General features: G+C 38.7%; 2 protein-coding genes across 3 annotated transcripts in view; one reads left to right on the forward strand and one right to left on the reverse strand.

The window, feature by feature from the left end:
• Positions 1-11,274, reverse strand: part of LOC145436590 (cyclin-Y-like protein 1) — a 108,897-nt gene extending 97,623 nt beyond the window's left edge. Inside the window, exons 1-9 of one of the 2 annotated variants that reach the window (XM_080313982.1) lie at positions 10,644-11,274; positions 9,351-9,419; positions 9,260-9,291; positions 7,894-7,991; positions 7,173-7,263; positions 5,282-5,401; positions 3,866-3,938; positions 2,268-2,361; positions 790-952 (exon numbers count right to left, since the gene is read on the reverse strand). In XM_080313982.1, coding sequence (XP_080170108.1) covers positions 790-952; positions 2,268-2,361; positions 3,866-3,938; positions 5,282-5,401; positions 7,173-7,263; positions 7,894-7,991; positions 9,260-9,291; positions 9,351-9,419; positions 10,644-10,818 — 915 coding nt within the window. In that variant the 5' untranslated portion in view covers positions 10,819-11,274. The remainder of the gene's footprint in view (positions 1-789; positions 953-2,267; positions 2,362-3,865; positions 3,939-5,281; positions 5,402-7,172; positions 7,264-7,893; positions 7,992-9,259; positions 9,292-9,350; positions 9,420-10,643) is intronic. The other variant, XM_080313973.1, reaches the window with a different exon arrangement.
• LOC145436782 (uncharacterized) overlaps positions 1-18,886 on the forward strand; it is a 181,165-nt gene that overhangs the window by 84,853 nt on the left and 77,426 nt on the right. The gene's annotated exons all lie outside the window — the stretch shown is intronic.

Below are 18,886 nucleotides of genomic sequence, written 5' to 3' on the forward strand. Positions count from 1 at the left end.
TCCAAGCCATCGGAAGATAGGAGCCAAAGCCTGCAAGGCCTGAGAACCAGTAGTTAGGCCAGCGATAATATCTTTCGCACTAGGCCTGTTGCAGATGTGATTGTGTAGGACAGCGATTATATCGTGCGCACCAGACCAATGCTGATGCGATTGCGAAGGCCATTGATGGTATAGTGTGCACAGGGTCTATTGCAGATGCGATTCTTCAAGCCTCCGGAACTAGGCTTGTCGGAGACGCGATTAATCAGGCCAGCAACGATTGCAGAGCGCGCGGCAATCAATGACCTAATTTCGCAATCATCTCAGCGGGAGATCGCGTCACGTTACAACGTGCACAGACAAATCTCGCTAAATGGCAGAACCCCTGATGCTAATTGGCCGCGCGCAACACTGACAATAAGACTTGTTAAATTGCAACTGAATATTAGCTTCAGAAAGGTCATTTCAAAAGGACGGGGTTTTGCGTTTAAGGAGGGGATTTCACGCTTCAAAAGTAGGGGGTTTCGACCCCCGAAACCCTCCCTCTGGCTACGCGCCTGCTTGTAGGCAAAACTGCTAAATTGCAAGTACAAGTTATGATGTCCTATACGTCCCAAAACCTCTTCCAGTGGACCCAAAACGACTTCCAGTGGAAGAACAAATATAAAGGTGTGAAATGTACGAGGGTTGCATGCTTTTAGCAGTTCAACGGAGTTGGCTACTGCGACCACAAAGAAATCATGCCAGGCCCACATCACCTATAAGATTACTTGGTACTCGGAACATACAACGTGGCAAAGCAACACTCACTTCCAGCTTCAAGGCCCTTTCCTTATTCAAGACGGCGACGTTAAACACCAAGTTGTTTTCGTCCGCGAGTTGCCGCAGCTCAAAATAATACTTTGCGTACACGCCGCTGGGCACGTTGGTGTTGAACTGGAGCAGTTCCAGAAACTGACGTTCCAGTTCGTTCCTGGAAGAAAATACACAGACTTTATAGCCGCGTGACGGCGTTCAGGGATGAGCCATTTAGTTACAGTAGAGCTGAGAGTTTCAATTACGCTTGACAGCTAGATAATAATTGTTGGATAATTAGACCTATTAAAGCGACATGTCGGTAAACTAAGTTGTGAAATGCTTTTATGCTATCATTTCAATTGAAATCTTTGAATACTATATTCACATTGAAATGAACCCGGATATTTTCGACTGACACTCGTCAGAAGTAATCGTCAGCAACTAGCTGAGAATTAGAAAGAACATTGTATATCGACAGTCGTATCACAAAATATGACGTCACCAGCATAAAGTTCAGGGTTGTAACCAAATCACAAGACTCCGAGTCACAAGTTTATCTCACTTTTATAGTTTTGACTCGAGTCATTTTAATTCACCACCGAGTCAAGTTCGAGTCCAAGTCAGCGAGCAGAGGGTCGGGTCCGAGTCATGGTATTATGACTCGAGCCCGAGTCCAAGTCATTGTGTTGACTGCTCAGTTTCGAGGTAAAGTCTTTTTAAAACCTTTTTTCATAAGTCCGCTTGGAGATATCGAATGGTTTGCATTTATAATATAATCATTTTCCTCACTTTTAACAGTTTCTACATTTTTAAGTACCAGTACCAATAGGCGAAATAAAAACAGCGTGGTTACTGTACTATTCTTCGAAATTACACTGAAATGTCGGTCTTGGCCATCAAGCACTCGAGTCATATGACTTGGTTCGAGTCATGCGCAATGACTCAAGTTCAAGTCGAGTCAAAACACAGATTGACTCGACTCGACTCGAGTCACTTCCGTGTTTTGATAAAATGACTCAAGTCAAGTCGAGTCATCAGAAAATCGCGACCCGAGTCGAGTCATTACATCCCTGATAACGTTTCAATTAAGACAGCGTTCAATGTAGTATTCATAGATGTTTACCATTTAAAAAAAAATTGAACATTGTACGTTCTGTTATTCGAAATTTCATGCTGGCGACGTCATATTTTGTGATGCGATTGTTGATATACAATGTTCTTTCCAATTCTCTACTAGATGCTGACGAGTGTCAGCCGAAAATATCCGGGTTCATTTCAATATCAATATACTATTCAATTGTATATTAAAGTTCTGTACCTCCAAGAAGCTATTCAGCGCTTCATTTCCTTCATTCTTGAAAATTGCTAATTCTACTTGTAAATGGCTAGAAATTTACAGCGATTCTTATACTTCTAAATAGTACTAATGCAGACTGATAAGACCACGCCCGGATGCAAAATAGTGCTGATTACAATATACAGAATCTCACATATCCTCCACAGTCATATCTTTCAAAATCTGGCAGTAGTCCACGTTCCAGACGGCCTGGTCGTCCCACACTTTCGAAGCCAAGAGAATAGCACCTGGACACAAAACAGGACCAGATTATCAGCTGGTCCGTCAATTCCTGCATCATATTTGAATACGGCAAAGTAACAATTGTGATATAGAGATATAAAAAGCAACACATCCATATTCGTAGCAGGGATGTAACCAAGTCACAAACTATCCAAGTCGATCTCACTTTTATAGTTTTGATTAGAGCTAAGTCGAGTCGTTTTCAATTCACCGCCGAGTCAAGTCCGGGTCCAAGTCAGGGATCAGAGGGCGATTCCAAGTCATAGTATTATGACTCGAGTCCGAGTCCCAGTCATTGTGTTGACTGCTCAGTTTCCAGTTAAAGTCTCGTTAAATCCACTTTTATAGCTCTGTTCGGTGATATCGAACAGTTTGCAGTTTATAATATACTAATTTTCCTCACTTTTAGCAGTTTCTGGTCACGTTTTCAAGTACCAGTAGCAATAGACAAAAACCCATTAGCATGGTTACTTTGAAATTACAATGAATTGTCCGTCTTGGCCGCACAATCATCATGAGCTTCTTTGTACAGGAACCAATACCCACGAAGTCTTGCTTCAGTTAGGATATTGCGGTGTGTCGAGCATAACAACATGTCAGCCTTTTTGTTTCATTTGACCGTTTATGATTCACAATGAGCAGACAATGGGTGGGCCGTCTACAATGGTAGGCCTATAAAGTAGGCTTCAAGATTTATGTGAAATTTATTTTATATTTATGTAAGTTCACCGACAGTGCAAACATCTAAGATGCAGGTTGCAGAAAAATTTTGACTTTGTAAACAATTTTGACAATTTTTGACTCAACGGTACAATTTGGACCTATTTTGACATGTCAAAAAATCGCCTATTTATTAGTTAGTTGTGTTTTAGTTAGCAAGTCGCAGTTGCTAGTTTTGAAGCCACTAGCTCTATTTCAAGTTCTAGTTGAACATTTTTAAAACTGGTAGAGACATCAATGGGCACCATCACAGTAATGATAGTGTAGCAGTGTTTCAACCTGAGTATCGTAACCAATTTACGGTCACACACAAAGAATACCTTAACCCAATAAATCCTACAACAGCAGTTTGCAACAGCACGACTTCGAGATGATTATAGACCACCTTTGAATAGGATTTTATCTTAAGCATTTAGATTTTTCCACTGGCGGTGTTGTGTAGGGTTATGCTGCTGAAGTGTGAGCCAAGTTGTAATACAGCAAGCCAACAACAAAATAATGTACGAGTTATACATATAAATAGACTATTAAAGCATCTATAAATGATATTGAAATATAATTTGATTTTGTGCCTGGTAACAATAGCCACTGAACGAGATAAAAAAAATCATAAGAGATCTACAACAAATATGTAGTTATGTCTTCAGCATCTGTAGCATGACACCATACAAAAATATTGCGCCAAAGTTGTATCTTCAGATCGATCTCCTTCAAAGTGGTCATTGAGATACCTTCAACCCATTCTTTAGTATTCCTAATGACTATCATGCAGTTAACGAGTGCACCTACCTAGTACGATACGCTTCCAATTCCCAGGGCATAAAATAATCTCCGCGTATGTTAATAACCTCTCCAAATAAACCTGAAAAGAGGAGGAACCAAGTCACTAATGGCACCGATAATCCATCCAAAGATCATCAGCAGCGTACCAAGAAGCAATCAATACAATCAATAACTGATTTGACGTTAATAATGTAAAAAAACTGTGTATGAGATTGGGATAAAGGCGCATATATATTGATAGATATAATTGTTCCGCCGATGACAACATTTACCGGTTAAATAGACGTGGACTGAGGAATATAAATAGAACGATATGAGAAAAAATCATTTTAATATACTGGCGTGTCTCTCATTCTTGATGGAATAGCGGTGCGCTCATTAGGATTGTTAAAAAATAACCTTTTTCTCAAAGTTCACGGCCCACTTGATAAAATTGTTAGGTGGCCTCGAAAAAACACTGCCCAGCACACCAATTTAGGCTCAATCCAAAACTATATAAGCATTGCTATATAAGAAAAAGTATCGGGAATATTATAAAATAATATTGCTGGCTACCCAATGAAATTGTTAGGTTGTATGAAGAAACGATGCACAACAAATTTGGCTCAATTCCAACCAGTAGTAGCGAAATTATTCGAGTAGAAAATTCCTCAATTGTTTACTAAGGAACTACCCACCGTGAACACTATGTTTTGGAATCCAAGATTTTGAACATCGATAACTTCGTTCCTACTGGTTGGAATTGAGCAAAATTTGTCGCGTATCGATTTTTCAGACAACCTGATAATTTTGTCAGGTAGCCAATGAAATTCGAAAAAATTTGAGGGTGGTTCTTAGTAAATATATCCACAGCTTTTTTCTTATATAGCAAGGCTTCCATAGGTTGAAATTGAGCCAAAATTGGTGTGCAGTGTTTTTTAGGCAACCAACAGTTTTTATCAAGCAGCCAGTAAAATTCGAAAGAAAAAGTCACTTTTGAGTGTTTCGTAGTTTCACGAATGCAATTTCATCGGTAATTGATGGCAAAACGAATAAACTTGACAACGAGCTCTGTCACGGGGATTGGGCAGTAAGGTAGAGCAAACAAAGAAGTCTCCCAGGAATTACAACTATTAGATATTTTATCGCATGATCAGCGGGCTGATAGAAATTTGAATAATATATTCATATTGAAATATGCTCAAATATTTTTTCGGCCGACACTCGCCAGGGGTAATCGTTACGAACTAGTAGAGATTTCAAATCAAGTTTGTAGCTCATATCGACAATCGTGATGTCATATTTAGCGATATGATTGTTGACATACAATTTTCTTTTCAATTCTCTGCTAGTTGCTGACGATTACCCCTGACGAGTGTCAAGCCGAAAATGTTCAGGTTCATTTTAATATGAATATACTATTCAAGAAAAGAAAATCCTCACCAAAGTAACTATTGCACATTCCGCAGTCAATTGCGCCGCGCTAAATAACGTCCTGATGAAGCGATAAATATGACGATGTTCCGGCTCTCGCTTGTCGTAATCCGACGGCACACGATCGCGCTGAAATGGAGATCGGAAAAACGCTGGTCATAAGTCTTGTTACCGTATCAACCAATCGAACCTTGGCAGGTTACTCGCGAACATTGCCGGCCATCAAAATACACCACTTGGACAACAAATTTTCAGATTTTCTAAATTAGATAGAATTATTGCTGTACATTCTTTATCCAAATTGGACTCGAATTAGAATTATAGCCACTTGACTAGTATATTTTCGGCTGACACTCGTCAGGGGTAATCGTCAACAACTAGTAGAGAATTCGAAGGAACATTGTATATCAACAATCGTATCGCAAAATATGACGTCACCAGCATGAAATGTCGAGTTAAAGGGCGTTCAATGTACTATTTTTAAGTGGTACACGAACTCTTCTTTGTTTGCGCGAAAAATTATCGAGACGACTGATTTCGCGTACTCGGAAAGGGTCGTTCACACTTTCATTTGTGTGCCTTGGAGTCGACTTTTATCAAAATGCACCAGCCAAGGCTGTGTCAACAAAATGAGTTCGTGTATCATCTAAAAATAGTACATTGAACGCTCTCGTATTCGAAATTTCATGCCGGCCACGTGAGATTTTGTGATACGATTGTTGATATACAATGTTCTTTCCAATTCTCTGCTAGTTGTTGACGATTACCTCTGACGAGTGTCAGTCGAAAATATTCGGGTTCATTTTAATATCAATAAACTATTCAATCGTATATTGAAGTTCTGTAGGCTACCTCCAAGATGCTGTTTAATTATAGCCACACAGTTTATTCCAAACTAGATTAAAATTAAGAATAATAGCTAGTTTTTTTCAAATTTGACTAGAATTAGAATTATAGCGACACAGTTCTTCCAAATTAGATTAGAATTAGGATTGTAACTGGTTTTTTTTCCAAATCACCTTAGAATTAAAATTGTAGCCACAGTTTATCCCAAATTAGATTAAAATTAGAATAATAGCTACACAGTTTTTTACAAGTTAGATTAGAATTAGAATTATAGCTAACACTTTTTTCCAAATTGGACTAGAATTGGGATTATAACTATTTTTTTCTCTACTAATTTCGTTAGAATTAAAATTGTAGCTACAGTTTATTCGAAATTAAATTAAAATTAGAATAACAGCTACACAGTCTTTTCCCAGTTAAGATTAGAACTAGAATTATAGCTAACATTTTTTTTAAAAATCAGATTAGAATTAGGATTATAACTAGTTTTTTTTTCAAATCACGTTAGAATTACAATTGTAGCTACAGTTTCCAAATTAGACTAAAATTAGAACAGCTACACAGTTTTTTTCCAAATTAGACTAGAATTACAATTAGGCCTATAACTAGTTTTTTTCTTCAAATTAGTTTTTGATTAAAATTATAGCTACAATTTTTTCCAAACTAGTAATTACTGACTTCGCAAAAACTTGAATAGATGGAAAACATAAATGGAATGGAGTTTGTCGATATCAAATCATAAGAGTTCAATTCTCATACGCACGAGAACTGCAAATGCCTGTGTACAGAAAACTCGGCTCGACTTCCAGTGTAGAGTTCTCCTGTAGCTATTTCAGGTAAACCAGAAATCAGGCCAACATCACGATTACAATTAGATCGTAGAAACATTTTACAGATCAGACTAGAATCAGATTGATGGCATCCGGCTTTTAGAATTAACTAGTTGTCCAAGTTTGCTACTAACGAACATGATATATATAAAAATTGATATTGGGTTACCGGCCTCCGAAACCCCCCCTCTGCTATGAACAACTAAAAATCGAAAATATCTCACTGTCAAAGGATGCTTTTTTTCATCGAAAATTTCCATAGTCTTCTTTTCACTGTCCCATTTTTCGATGAGGTGATAAACAGCTAATGCGACGCTGTATAGACAGAAAATACGGGTGGCAACAATATTGGGTAACGGAATTAGTTTCATCACGTGCCTGATATTGCAAATTGACTATGACTCACTTGTATCCGAATGGAGTGTTAATTCTGATTATTTGAGTCGAGAGAGATGAGATTTGAGAGAACTGAATTATAAGCTCCTCGCCACTGAGGGTTAATTTATCCACGATTGTAGTTTCAATACTATTCTCTACTGGGGAAGGGCTGTGATCCTAGCCTGGTACGTTAGTGGAAATGACCCCTTTGTGAAGAGGTGAAGTATTTGCAGTAGCAAAATTTCTAATTTCATGATTTTACAATAAATATTTGCCGAGTTAGTCACCGTAAATACTAATTTATTCAAATTCAAATTTTTCTACTGCAATAACTTCGCTTCTAGTGGTTGGAATTGAGCAAAATTTGGTGTGCGTCATCTCTACTGAATGAACAGCCCTACTGTGTATGCGCACTGTGCAGTTACACAAACACACAATTGGTACAAGCAGACAAAAGCTGTTCGAGGACTCCCAGAAAATGCAGTTGGTTGGCCACCAATGTGATTTTTCACTTTCACTGGGTCTCATGTACAAAAAAACAGTCCAAATATCAAGATCTATACCCACCACTTGATTGTTGCTTTAATATTCGGTTGGCTCACCGTGCTATCATCGATATATATGGTCGAGCATGAACTATATCTTTTGTGTACTCCGTTTGATAACTGAAAATAAAAGTACGATATTATATATACCTTTATTCGAGAGTATTAACCCCACTTGCAAAGGTGCCACAGGGTACGAAGGCAGACTTGTACAAACTAGACCACTGGATTTTCAAAATGCGCAACTAGAACTACACACTTTTCATAATTCGCAACTGGAACTTGAACTAAATCTACTCAAAAAATCCTGTAGTTAGTTGACTGTCAACTAGCCAGATATATGGGTAGTTTGTAAAATTCTGTATGAGAGACCATAATCTGAGCTTTCGATACATTCTGGGAACCTCAATTGGTCATATCGCAGAATCCAAATATTAAGCACAAGGCTATGAATATCCATGGACCACGGAAAAAACATTTCTGCGATCAACAACCCAGTATGGTAACAAAAAATACAATGATATGAGCAAAATTTATTATTGATGATATGTTATCGGCACTAAAATGCACGGGTTAAAAATGTGCATTATTGAATTTGTTTAGTTGTTCTTACTGTTATCAAGTCATAATGAGTGTTATGCTACAGCTGTGGTTCCCAAACTTTTTCAACTTGTGGCAAACTGGAAAAGTTGTAAAACTTGCGGCGCACTTTAGCCGAGAAAAGATGTTTTTTGATTGCATGAGCAGAACATATAAAATAGAAAGGAGGTCGAATTGTTCACAAACCTATCCGCATTTTGTAATGCGCATGCCTAGATAGTAGATATTAAAAGGATTTTGGGATATGGCTGACAAAACCACTTGCGTTGTAATCGCCACACAGACATAGTCATTAATTCCAAGCAGTATCTCTAGTTTACAGTTTTGAATTTCATTCGAAAAAGAAAAGCCACGTCCACTTTGCAATGAATATTGATTGTTTTTGCATTGATTGTGGAATAGGATTTGCTAGCAGACAGCTAAAAATCACACGATTTATTTTGAAGAAATAGTTTTACATGTTCGTAAATCAACTAGCTGCTCTTCTGCGGAAATATTGCTAATATATTAGGATGCCATAACTGATTTCAATTGTCACTTGTGTTGACGCTAAATGACAATACGGGTTTTCTAGTATTCAAGCAACTAATTTTGTTAAATGCCCAACTAGATCTAGAACTTATATCAAAAACAGCAGTTGGTTCACCCTCAACCAATTAGATGGGTATAGTTTGCACAAGTCTGGTTGAGTACAAGTCTACATGAATTGAAGGTATATATATGTTTGACATTGGACAAAGTTTTATCGGAACGGCATTGATACATAAACAAGGAATTCGTCGACTCACGGCTGCGTTTGCGGCTTTCTTCTTTTCAAGAACTGTAAATGGAAAGCATTTCCGCACACCGATAAACTAAAAAATATCGTTTTGCACTTACCTTTCACTCTGGACATGTGCAAAAAAATGGTTTCCGTTTGCGGGTGGTCGGAAGGCGGCTGGTCAAAATCTTGCAAAAATAAGAAGATAAATTAAATAACCTAATATAAACATTGAGCAAACATACTTTGCTATGATCCTACTCTGCACCAGCCAATTTGATGGTTTCGTGCATCAAATTAAAACCCAGTATGCCAGTAGGGCCTATACCTTACGATTGCCACCATCAGATAAAAATTTGTTGATCATATTATGGAAGATGTACTCGTATCTACGTTTGATCTTCACATTAATTTTGTAGACTTGACTTTGGTCTACTTTAAAATGAAAAATTTATTACATTCATTTTGAATACAGATATTTTCGACTGACACTCAACAATGGTAAGCATCAGCAACTAGTGAAGAACATTGTATATCAGCAAACGTATCATAAAATATGACGGCGCCGGTATGAAAATTCAAATGATCCAGCCAAACGGTTGGCCCAAGCTCAGTGTACTATTTTTTAGATTGCACACCGGATTGAATCGCGGCCCGTTTTATTCAAGTAGGCCTATATCCTGCAAGATGGAGCTGCTCTCGCCGTGACAGAGCCAGCCCTGCGGCATGACAAATTACTGATTTCAAATCACTATACTCCTATATGGAATCTCTGCCCATTTTTTGAAATAAATCCTGCGTGATGAGACCTTTTCTCTATAGAATAATTAAGGAATTAAACAGAAAATCCTGCGTGACGTTGCCACCAATTCCACTCCGGACTATACTCAGTCGGTGCCAAGAAAACATGTGCTCAGTGTTAGCAACTGACAAAGTGCAAGTGCTTCACCAACAGACTAGTGATAGTCAATAAATCCTGGTAAATACATAATGCAAAAACTTTATATACGGTACTACAAACTAATTACAATATCAGCATTTTTCAAAATTGATCTTTAGTTTTTTCAAATAAAATCAACGAGTCATAACCACGTGCAATTGTCAACAAAGTCGGCGCAATCCCGAGTGCCTCAAACACCGATTCCATACTGGATTATACACAGACTGAGTCGAAGCCAGCTGTTCGGCTCAATTGTTGGAAATTTCATACCAGTGGCGTCATATTTTGTGATAAGACTGTTGATGTTTTTTCCAATTCTGTAATAGTTGCTGACGATTACCCCTGACGAGTGTCAGCCGGAAATATTCAAGTTCAGTTCAGTGTTCAATAGAATCCCGAAATTATGCACCTTCAACAGAGTCTAGCCTATTCGGTACAATGTAAATAGAATAAGTTTCAAAATCAATCTTACCATCAAGAGCCTCTCTTTCGCTGATATGCGGCAGGACTGACACAGAAGGTAACTCGTCATCATCGTCGTGATTTGCGTTGGATGTTATGAGCCTGTTACCACGTTTCGAGACAGGCGGGGCCCTAGGTGATTTAGGACTGGATGTCTTGATACAGCTGCAGTGCTTATTTCCCATTTTCAGAAGCTTTTTCGCAGAAGTCTTGATATCGTGTGTTTATAACTTCGGAGACTTGTTCATGTCCTCACGGAAACGTTCATGGCAAACGTTGTGGGACGTAACTTCTTGATTATTTCACCGTGCAAAAAGGCACTGTCGCATGTTAAGCCAAGGTAAGCTCTCGGCATGTGGAATCGCGAACAGATATCAATTCAGGATGTGGATTAGAAATTACCCTATTTTCTGTATTGATAAATCAAATATTAGTGGCAATGAGCGTCTGATTGCAGCCTACTCGAAACAATATTTCTCACTCATCGAATCATTAAGTTCGAGCAATCAAATCATTGTGCCATTTCCAAGCCTATGACGGTGCTCGTGCAGATAAGCTCATTGCAGCAGCGGACCACAAGCCTGCGAAGATTTGCTTACAAGCATTCATTTCAATGAAGTAGTATCGAAGCAATACATAGCCAACTATACGCAAGGTGTATAAACGAAATTGCAGTATAGTCGACAGCAATCTTCGCTTGCTAGTCATCCGCCCGCTTAATCCGGATATGTCATCTCAGCTATCCGGTAATAAACAGAACATCGGTAGGACAACGGTAACGTTTGGACGTCTCCAATTTCAAATGGGTTTCAACAGCTAGTTAATCCCCTACACAGGCTCGCTGTCATGATTTTTTCTCCTGTCACCCCCACTGTCACCATATTCTCGTTTTCTATATATCCATATCTCACACAGTGTAGCTATAGAATGTAAACATGAAATGGCAACAACCGATTTTGCAGCTTCGTTCCGCTTCGCTGAAGCTGGAGTCAGAACTGTTTTGCGTAAGCCACGCCGAGCTATATAACCAACCAACCTTACTTCCTGTTGATTTACAAAATAATTTGGATCAGGACAGATTTTATTTTTCTTCGAACTTTTCTCCCCACTTCCCACGTATAGTTCGTATTTGGACCGCGGGCCGTAAAATGCTCAGGTCTGCCCTACGCTCATCTACAAGCCTTCGGAGAACCCCTAATTTTCAGTGAGTCACAAGAGAGAGAGAGAGAGAGACTTTATTTTTCATCCTTTTTCATCCAACCAAAATACATAACACACGGCAGTGATGGTGGTACAGAAAATATGCTTGCACAGTATTCGGTATTAGATAGGAATGATCGATAAGACCGTGAAGGTCATCTAGTCTGATCACACCAGCATCAAACAGGGACACTTGACTCTAAGCAGTCTGGCTGTAAAAAAGGTTACAGTAGTTAAAAAAAAAAAAAATTGAAGAAAAATTAAACGAAGCAAAAGTATAGCCTACCACAAGTGTTGATACCATATGTGTTGTAACTTTTAATCTGTAGGACTACCAGTAAAGCCAGGCTTGCACAAACTACCCATTTAGTTAGGTGATGGTCTACTAACTAACGGTTTTTGGAGTAGTTCTAGTTGTAGTTCTAGTAGCGGATTTTGTAAATTGGGTAGTTCAAGTTCTAGTTGCAAATTTTGAAAATCGATTATAGTTCTACTTAGTTATAATTGCGAGTTTGAATAACTGAGTAGTTGTAGTTCTTGTTCTAGTTGCGCTTTTTGAAAACCCAGTAGCTTGTACGAGTCTGTGTGCAACCTGCATTTGAGTCCTGTCAAAAGGTATTAGAGTTACTCAGCTGAAATAAGTGACGTTCGAATTAGCCAGATAACCAACCAACATATGGAGCAATATGCTCGGGGATTTTGCGAACCTGTTATAAAACACATCACGTGATTTATCAGTATCACTACCTACTTATGTCGTTATTAACACTGTTGGCCTACCTCGCCCAGACATTGCTTCATTGATCATTGCTCATTTGTTATCATTGTTTAATTTGCTTTTATTATTTTCATTTTTAACGAACATTTTTTACAGCCAGACTGTATGGAGACCAGTGTTGGGATCAAGTCACTACCTTCGAGTCACGAGTCATTTCGAGTCATTGCACATTTTGACTCGAGTCAAGTCAAGTCAATCGATTTTCGAAGGTGACTCGAGTCAAGTCAAGTCACTCGATTTTTGGAGGTGACTCGAGTCAAGTCAAGTCGAGTCAAGTCAAGTCAAGTCACGAGTCAAGTCACGATTCAAGTCAAATTGTCTTTTCGAAAGTATGAGGCATGATTTCGTCATTGCATTTTGCTAGCTGTCTGATTAACAGATTAATGTGGTCATTGATTCTGAACCGATGAACGAATATAAAGTTAAATATACACGCAAGAAGGCACTGTATCGCTCCCATATAGGCATATACGTAGAACTGTTCAACTACGTAAGTAATTGCATAGCCTCAGTTTATAGTTACCAGCCAAACTTGAAAAACGAATTGATAAGATGCAATACATTACTCATTTACATGTTGATATGATACCATTCGAGCCTACACGAATGGTTGAGGATTATATAAACTATATATTCGAATTCAATTTCAATAAAACAAGAGGTTTGGTTAAGGTATAACAACAGAAAACAGAAATGAATATTATGCTATTAAAATACCTCACTACTAGTTTACGACAACCTAAGCTGTACGCTTCAATTACTACGTGTGTGGGTATTTTATTTATGTGAGACAATGATGGCTCAGTGACACACACGATCATTGAGTGATTTGTCGCTCTCACGAGTTACACCAGCGTTTCGCGAATAATCCGAACATATGGAAGATACAGTGATTTTTATCGACACCGATTACTTGATGACTTGAAATTGACTCGTGAATTTTGCTCCGAGTCACGAGTCAATTCACATTTTTGATGCGCCGAGTCAAGTCAAGTCAAGTCATTTTTGCAAAGTGACTCGAGTCAAGTCAAGTCATACGAAAAAGGTGACTCGAGTCTGACTCGAGTCAAGTCATGACACGAGTCATCCCAACACTGATGGAGACAAGTGTACCTATTTGATGCGAGTGTGATCAAACTACTTGACCTTCACGGTCCTATCGATCATTCCCATCTGATACCGAATTCTGTGCAAGTATGCATGCATAATTTCTGTACACCATACTGCTGCTGTTTGTTATATATTTTGATTGGATGAAAATAAAGACTCTCGCTTTCTTTATCTCCTATCAAATATTTCATCATTTCAAAACACCGGAAGATTATTGCGATACAATGAAGATGTTTTCGATGCCACCGTAACTACAATGCGTATCACCCTTCACCCCTAATGACTTAATTTACCTAAATATAGCGGCATTTGTTAGTGGCGTAGGCCTATTTATTATACCACAACACAAATGAAAAGCACGAAAACATATGCAAATGCTTGTCCTGTCTGGGTATAACATGACTATAAGAGCACATTGGAGATTGTATACAGGTTCAATGTGACAATTGTGGCCTTTGGATCACGATCGATTCGTCTGTCTGTGATTCGAGTAAAGTTGCTGTTTCAACAGGTTCGTTAGAAGGCGTTTCGATTTGCATTGAAGAGGTTTTACAATACAATATGTTACGGCACATTCAACACATTATATGTTATCCATCAAGATGATGACGAATAGTTATTTACTAACGTGAAAGCAGGGCTGTGGAGTCGGTGAATTTTACCACCGACTCCGGATCCGACTCCACACATTTTCAATATGCCGACTCCGACTCCTGAATCTTTAAACGTACCGACTCCGACTCCTGGGTCTTCAAACGTACCGACTCCGACTCCCGACTCCGACTCCAGCATTATTACCAATTTACTTCGAAAATTATATGCCACATTGTCGGTTGAATGACTATCGTACAACCATTAAACATATATGCAAACATATGATTAACGGTGGCATGCTAAATTGTTTCATTGTGGCACAGCTCGAATTATCCACTATGCAATTAACATGAAAGAAAGATTTGCTAAATATCCTTCCTTTTTCAAGTTTTTATAACATGGACTCTAATATATCCTGAAATGTATGAATCATTCAAATATGGCAGATATCCCATCCTGTATAATAAAAATGTAGATAAAAAATCCAAGTGTAGCTCTTGTGTATGAGTCAGCAACTATAATAAAGAGATTGAACTTACTAACTTCGTCATTGCACGCTATCCTGATTACAAGCACACACACTCTTACTTACTAATAGACATTGGTCATAAATGGAATTTAGTTAAGTAGTCAAAGACCATAGCCTATGTCTAGTCTACATGTACTTAATCAAGTATTCAGCAAGGATTGGGGCTTGCAGTCTTTCTTGATCATTTGTTCGACCCAAACAGCTAAGCTACACTACAAATATTTTTTAATTTTGTCAAGTGGGAAGCATCGTTTCGTTATATTTAGCCTACATCATTTATACAATTTTACAAAACCAGCCGATGCATTTGCCCTGTCACAGTATCATGGTATAATTCCAAAAATTGCATCAATTTTGACTGTATCGCGAAAACTCATCTTGCGATTTTCTTCCCATCTGCAACTGAGTTGTAATTTGCAAGTAATGTCTAATTATATCTATATCAGGGGTGGGCAACTTTTTCGGCGAAAGGGACACCTGAAATTTACGAACCATTGCGCGGGCAACTCGAATGTTGATAACCTTTTTTTAGTCGTCGATAGGAGCGAACCGAATTAGGTTACATTTCAAACAGGACTTATATTATTCTGCTCTAAATTGATCACAATATGTCATGCAACTGTGCAGTGCGTAATCAGTCCCTGGTCGCGCGAAGCGCGAAAATTTTTTGCAAGATAACGACTGAATTAGGCTATATCAATAAATATGTCGCTAACATACATTGGGTGTCGCATCTGTATACTACTGGGCTCATTTGGCAAGGACAGGATTATTCGACGTTTAGACATAGCAAAATCGACGGTATCAGTGAACAATTGAACATGCCTCTATCATTTTGTGCAAATGTTTTGTCGACGATCTAGCTGCGAGTGCACAAGCGAAGCCGCATGTTGTACGACACGTTATCTCCTAATTGCTAATAGTTAGACTCAATTCGGTGAATAATATGTAGCCTATTTATAATTTTCAGAAGGGGGCTCAAATACTGAATGCAAGAAATCTAGTGACAATGAATCATGCGAAGTACCGGGAAAATATCAAGTCAAATAAATCAGCTATGAAATATTCTACTTTATGGTCATGTACGAAGATCTGGGATAAATGTTGCTGGCCCCTGGATACGTCAATGCGTCAGAACTGTTGTTTTAGTCATCATCAAATTTCGCGGTCATGCTAATCAAATTTTGGTTGGCCTTGCAATTGTACCTGATGTCATAAATAATTTCGAGAATTACCTCGCAGGCCACACCTAACCTTCTCCTCTGCCAAATTTGGCCTTCATGCCACGGGCTGGCCGCACCTGATATGTATGGTTATTAATAACAGTGATTGGTGGTACATAAAAATTATATTGAAAATTCTTTGAAAGCAAATGTTTTCATGATAGAGAAGTTGGAGTCGGAGTCGGAGTCGAAGTCAGGGTCATTCTCACAAACTTCGACTCCGACTCCAGTCAGTATTTTCCCACCGACTCCGACTCCAGCTATTATAGTTTTCACGACTCCGACTCCATCAACCGAAAATTACCCCGACTCCGACTCCACAGCCCTGCGTGAAAGTGCACATTTACACGCAGGCATTACTGGGAGTAGCGCTTTACGCCTCGGTGTGGCATGCACGCGTGATTCAGATACACTTAATTGACACCTCGTGTGGTGATACCATAGTGTCCTATATCGTGTCGACACAAGCAAATCTCACGGCTCAGTGAAATTGTATCACGTCACAATTTCCATTTGGCTACAGGCAATTTGACGGTCATTTTTGACCGGCTTGCCGTGCATTAAATTTGGTAAAACCGGTATCAATCGAAAGCTGACTCTGCACTGATTACGAATATATAAATTTTATTCCGCTCGCGGCCCTGGAACCCCCACAATCAGCCTCGAATTTTCGATTGTTATGGAGATTGGCATTGGGACGCAACAATGCTGTCCGCTCTTTTTCACTTGAGCTACTCTCTCGTTTTGCCAGACAGCATTTTTTTTTAAATCATCCACCTAGCAATGTGCAGAGAAAAACGGTATTTTGAGCTCTGAGCGGAAAGATGACCTTTTTTTAGTCACCCGATCACAAAGTGGGAAAATTCAACGGATTTTGAGAATTCTTCTCCGGTTTTGCAAGTCTCAAATTTCTGAAAAAGTGTCCTCTTTTTAGATTTCCAAAATATGGTAAGCCTATATGCTTACAGCAATTATATAAATTTGACGTCAGTAGGATAGGTCGGGCAATTCAGAAAGAATTTAATGTAGTCCAGTATAAAATTTCAGCTTCTCTGCATCTTTTGACATTATGATGCTCCTCTGAGAAGTGAGAACTGAACTTCACTACCAATAATTTTCCATCATTTTATAATTTTCCTGGACGAGTTTCCTGTTTTGTGCTTCTACTTCTTCCAGAAATTTGATTTTCTTGCGTTTTATCCATCGACTTCCTCTTTCTGCAGCTTCATAAAAGATATCGATCAAGTCTGCAGAAAATATATAATATGTTTATTTTACAGAGCAACACTGCTGTGCAGGCACCTATCAGGGCGTACTCGTCCGGCTCATACAACGTAGCACCGCTACCAATTTAAACTATCCATCGCAATATTGAATATATTGCTCTCAACAATTTCAATCCATTACACACCATCAAGCAACAACACTGGAGCGGAATAATACGAGACACACACCAAGTCGATTGTGGCATCAAGTCTGACTGCATTTCAGATTGGACTTAATCTAAATATGTCATGATTCAATATTATTGATGCAATAATAGATAGGTCATTTTAATAATAAAATGAGAATGCAGATAACTACAAGGAAGTCGTAGCGTTTATCCAGATTTTACGTTCTTCCATGCATGTTATCGGCTCTCTGAAAGGTGCAAGCGCACACAAGGAACAATTTGGCTATAGCCATTTCCAAGTTACACAGGCTATTAGCACAGTGTTCATCCGGCATTTATCCTCATAGATTCAATACATGAGCTATAACACAATATGACTATTTCCGCTGGAAACGGATCATGTTGCATAACGTATATCATATCAATAAGATCATTGAATATGCAGACAAGTGTCCAGTGTAACAGCAATTTGCTACATAATGATACAGACTGTAGACCAGTGGTCGGGAACCTTTTTCGTCCGAAGAGCCATATTGACCCTATATTTTCCATTTGAACTCCCAAAGAGCCATAGATGTCAGTCAACTATTACGTCACAATTGAAAAATCGTGACGTCATTGTAGCGCAAATTCGAAAGCACTACATGGGATTCGTCGTTTTCTCTGTAAAAACTCGTACTCATCATGCTGGTTGCCTTTATTTGAGTAAGGAGTACGAAAAACTTGAGTTACATAGGTCTTTTGAAAGTTATATGTTTTTAATTGTATTGCAATGAGAGGCATATCATATCTTTCGAAGCTTAAGACCTTTTAGATTTCCAACACACGTAAACAACAGTAAAAGTATTTGTCTAATTTTTAAACAGTTTTACCCACCTGTCTACACTAGATTTTGAACATTTTTCGGCCAAAATCACGCAGCTTGCCTAATTATTGTTCGCAAATAAAGTGTAAATGGAGAGGTACGGCATAGGTGAGGCACATCCGGGCGATGCTGTGCCTGTAATAGCGCAATTAATCGCAAATATCATATAATATAATAACTGATATTAATCGAATGTAATTGTCGCACAGATTCCGATTCGACTTCTCAATTCTCAAAGTATTCGGCGATAACATAACGTTGCGCCACACGCCTACATTTTAACAGCGACTACAAAGCTACGTTATCAATCAATAAAGTGGATAGCTATGGCGTTGTTTGTAATTTGAATTCGTAATTGTGATTGTCCCTTCCACGGTAGTTCATTTCTCGCCGTAGTTCAGGAAAACAATGTGTATTTGAAAACTGCATTGTGATATAGGTGCCGCCACGTATCCTACTCTCGTTGATCAATCAACGTATCGTGCAATCCAAGATTTCGTGGCGGGTACATCGAATTCGGGAGTGATATTGGTCGCTGGCGCGATAGCAACTTAAATTTGA

This window comes from Botryllus schlosseri, chromosome 1 (genome assembly GCF_051294905.1).
Source record: "Botryllus schlosseri isolate E-star chromosome 1, Bs_hap1, whole genome shotgun sequence".
In the NCBI taxonomy this organism is placed as follows: domain Eukaryota; kingdom Metazoa; phylum Chordata; class Ascidiacea; order Stolidobranchia; family Styelidae; genus Botryllus; species Botryllus schlosseri.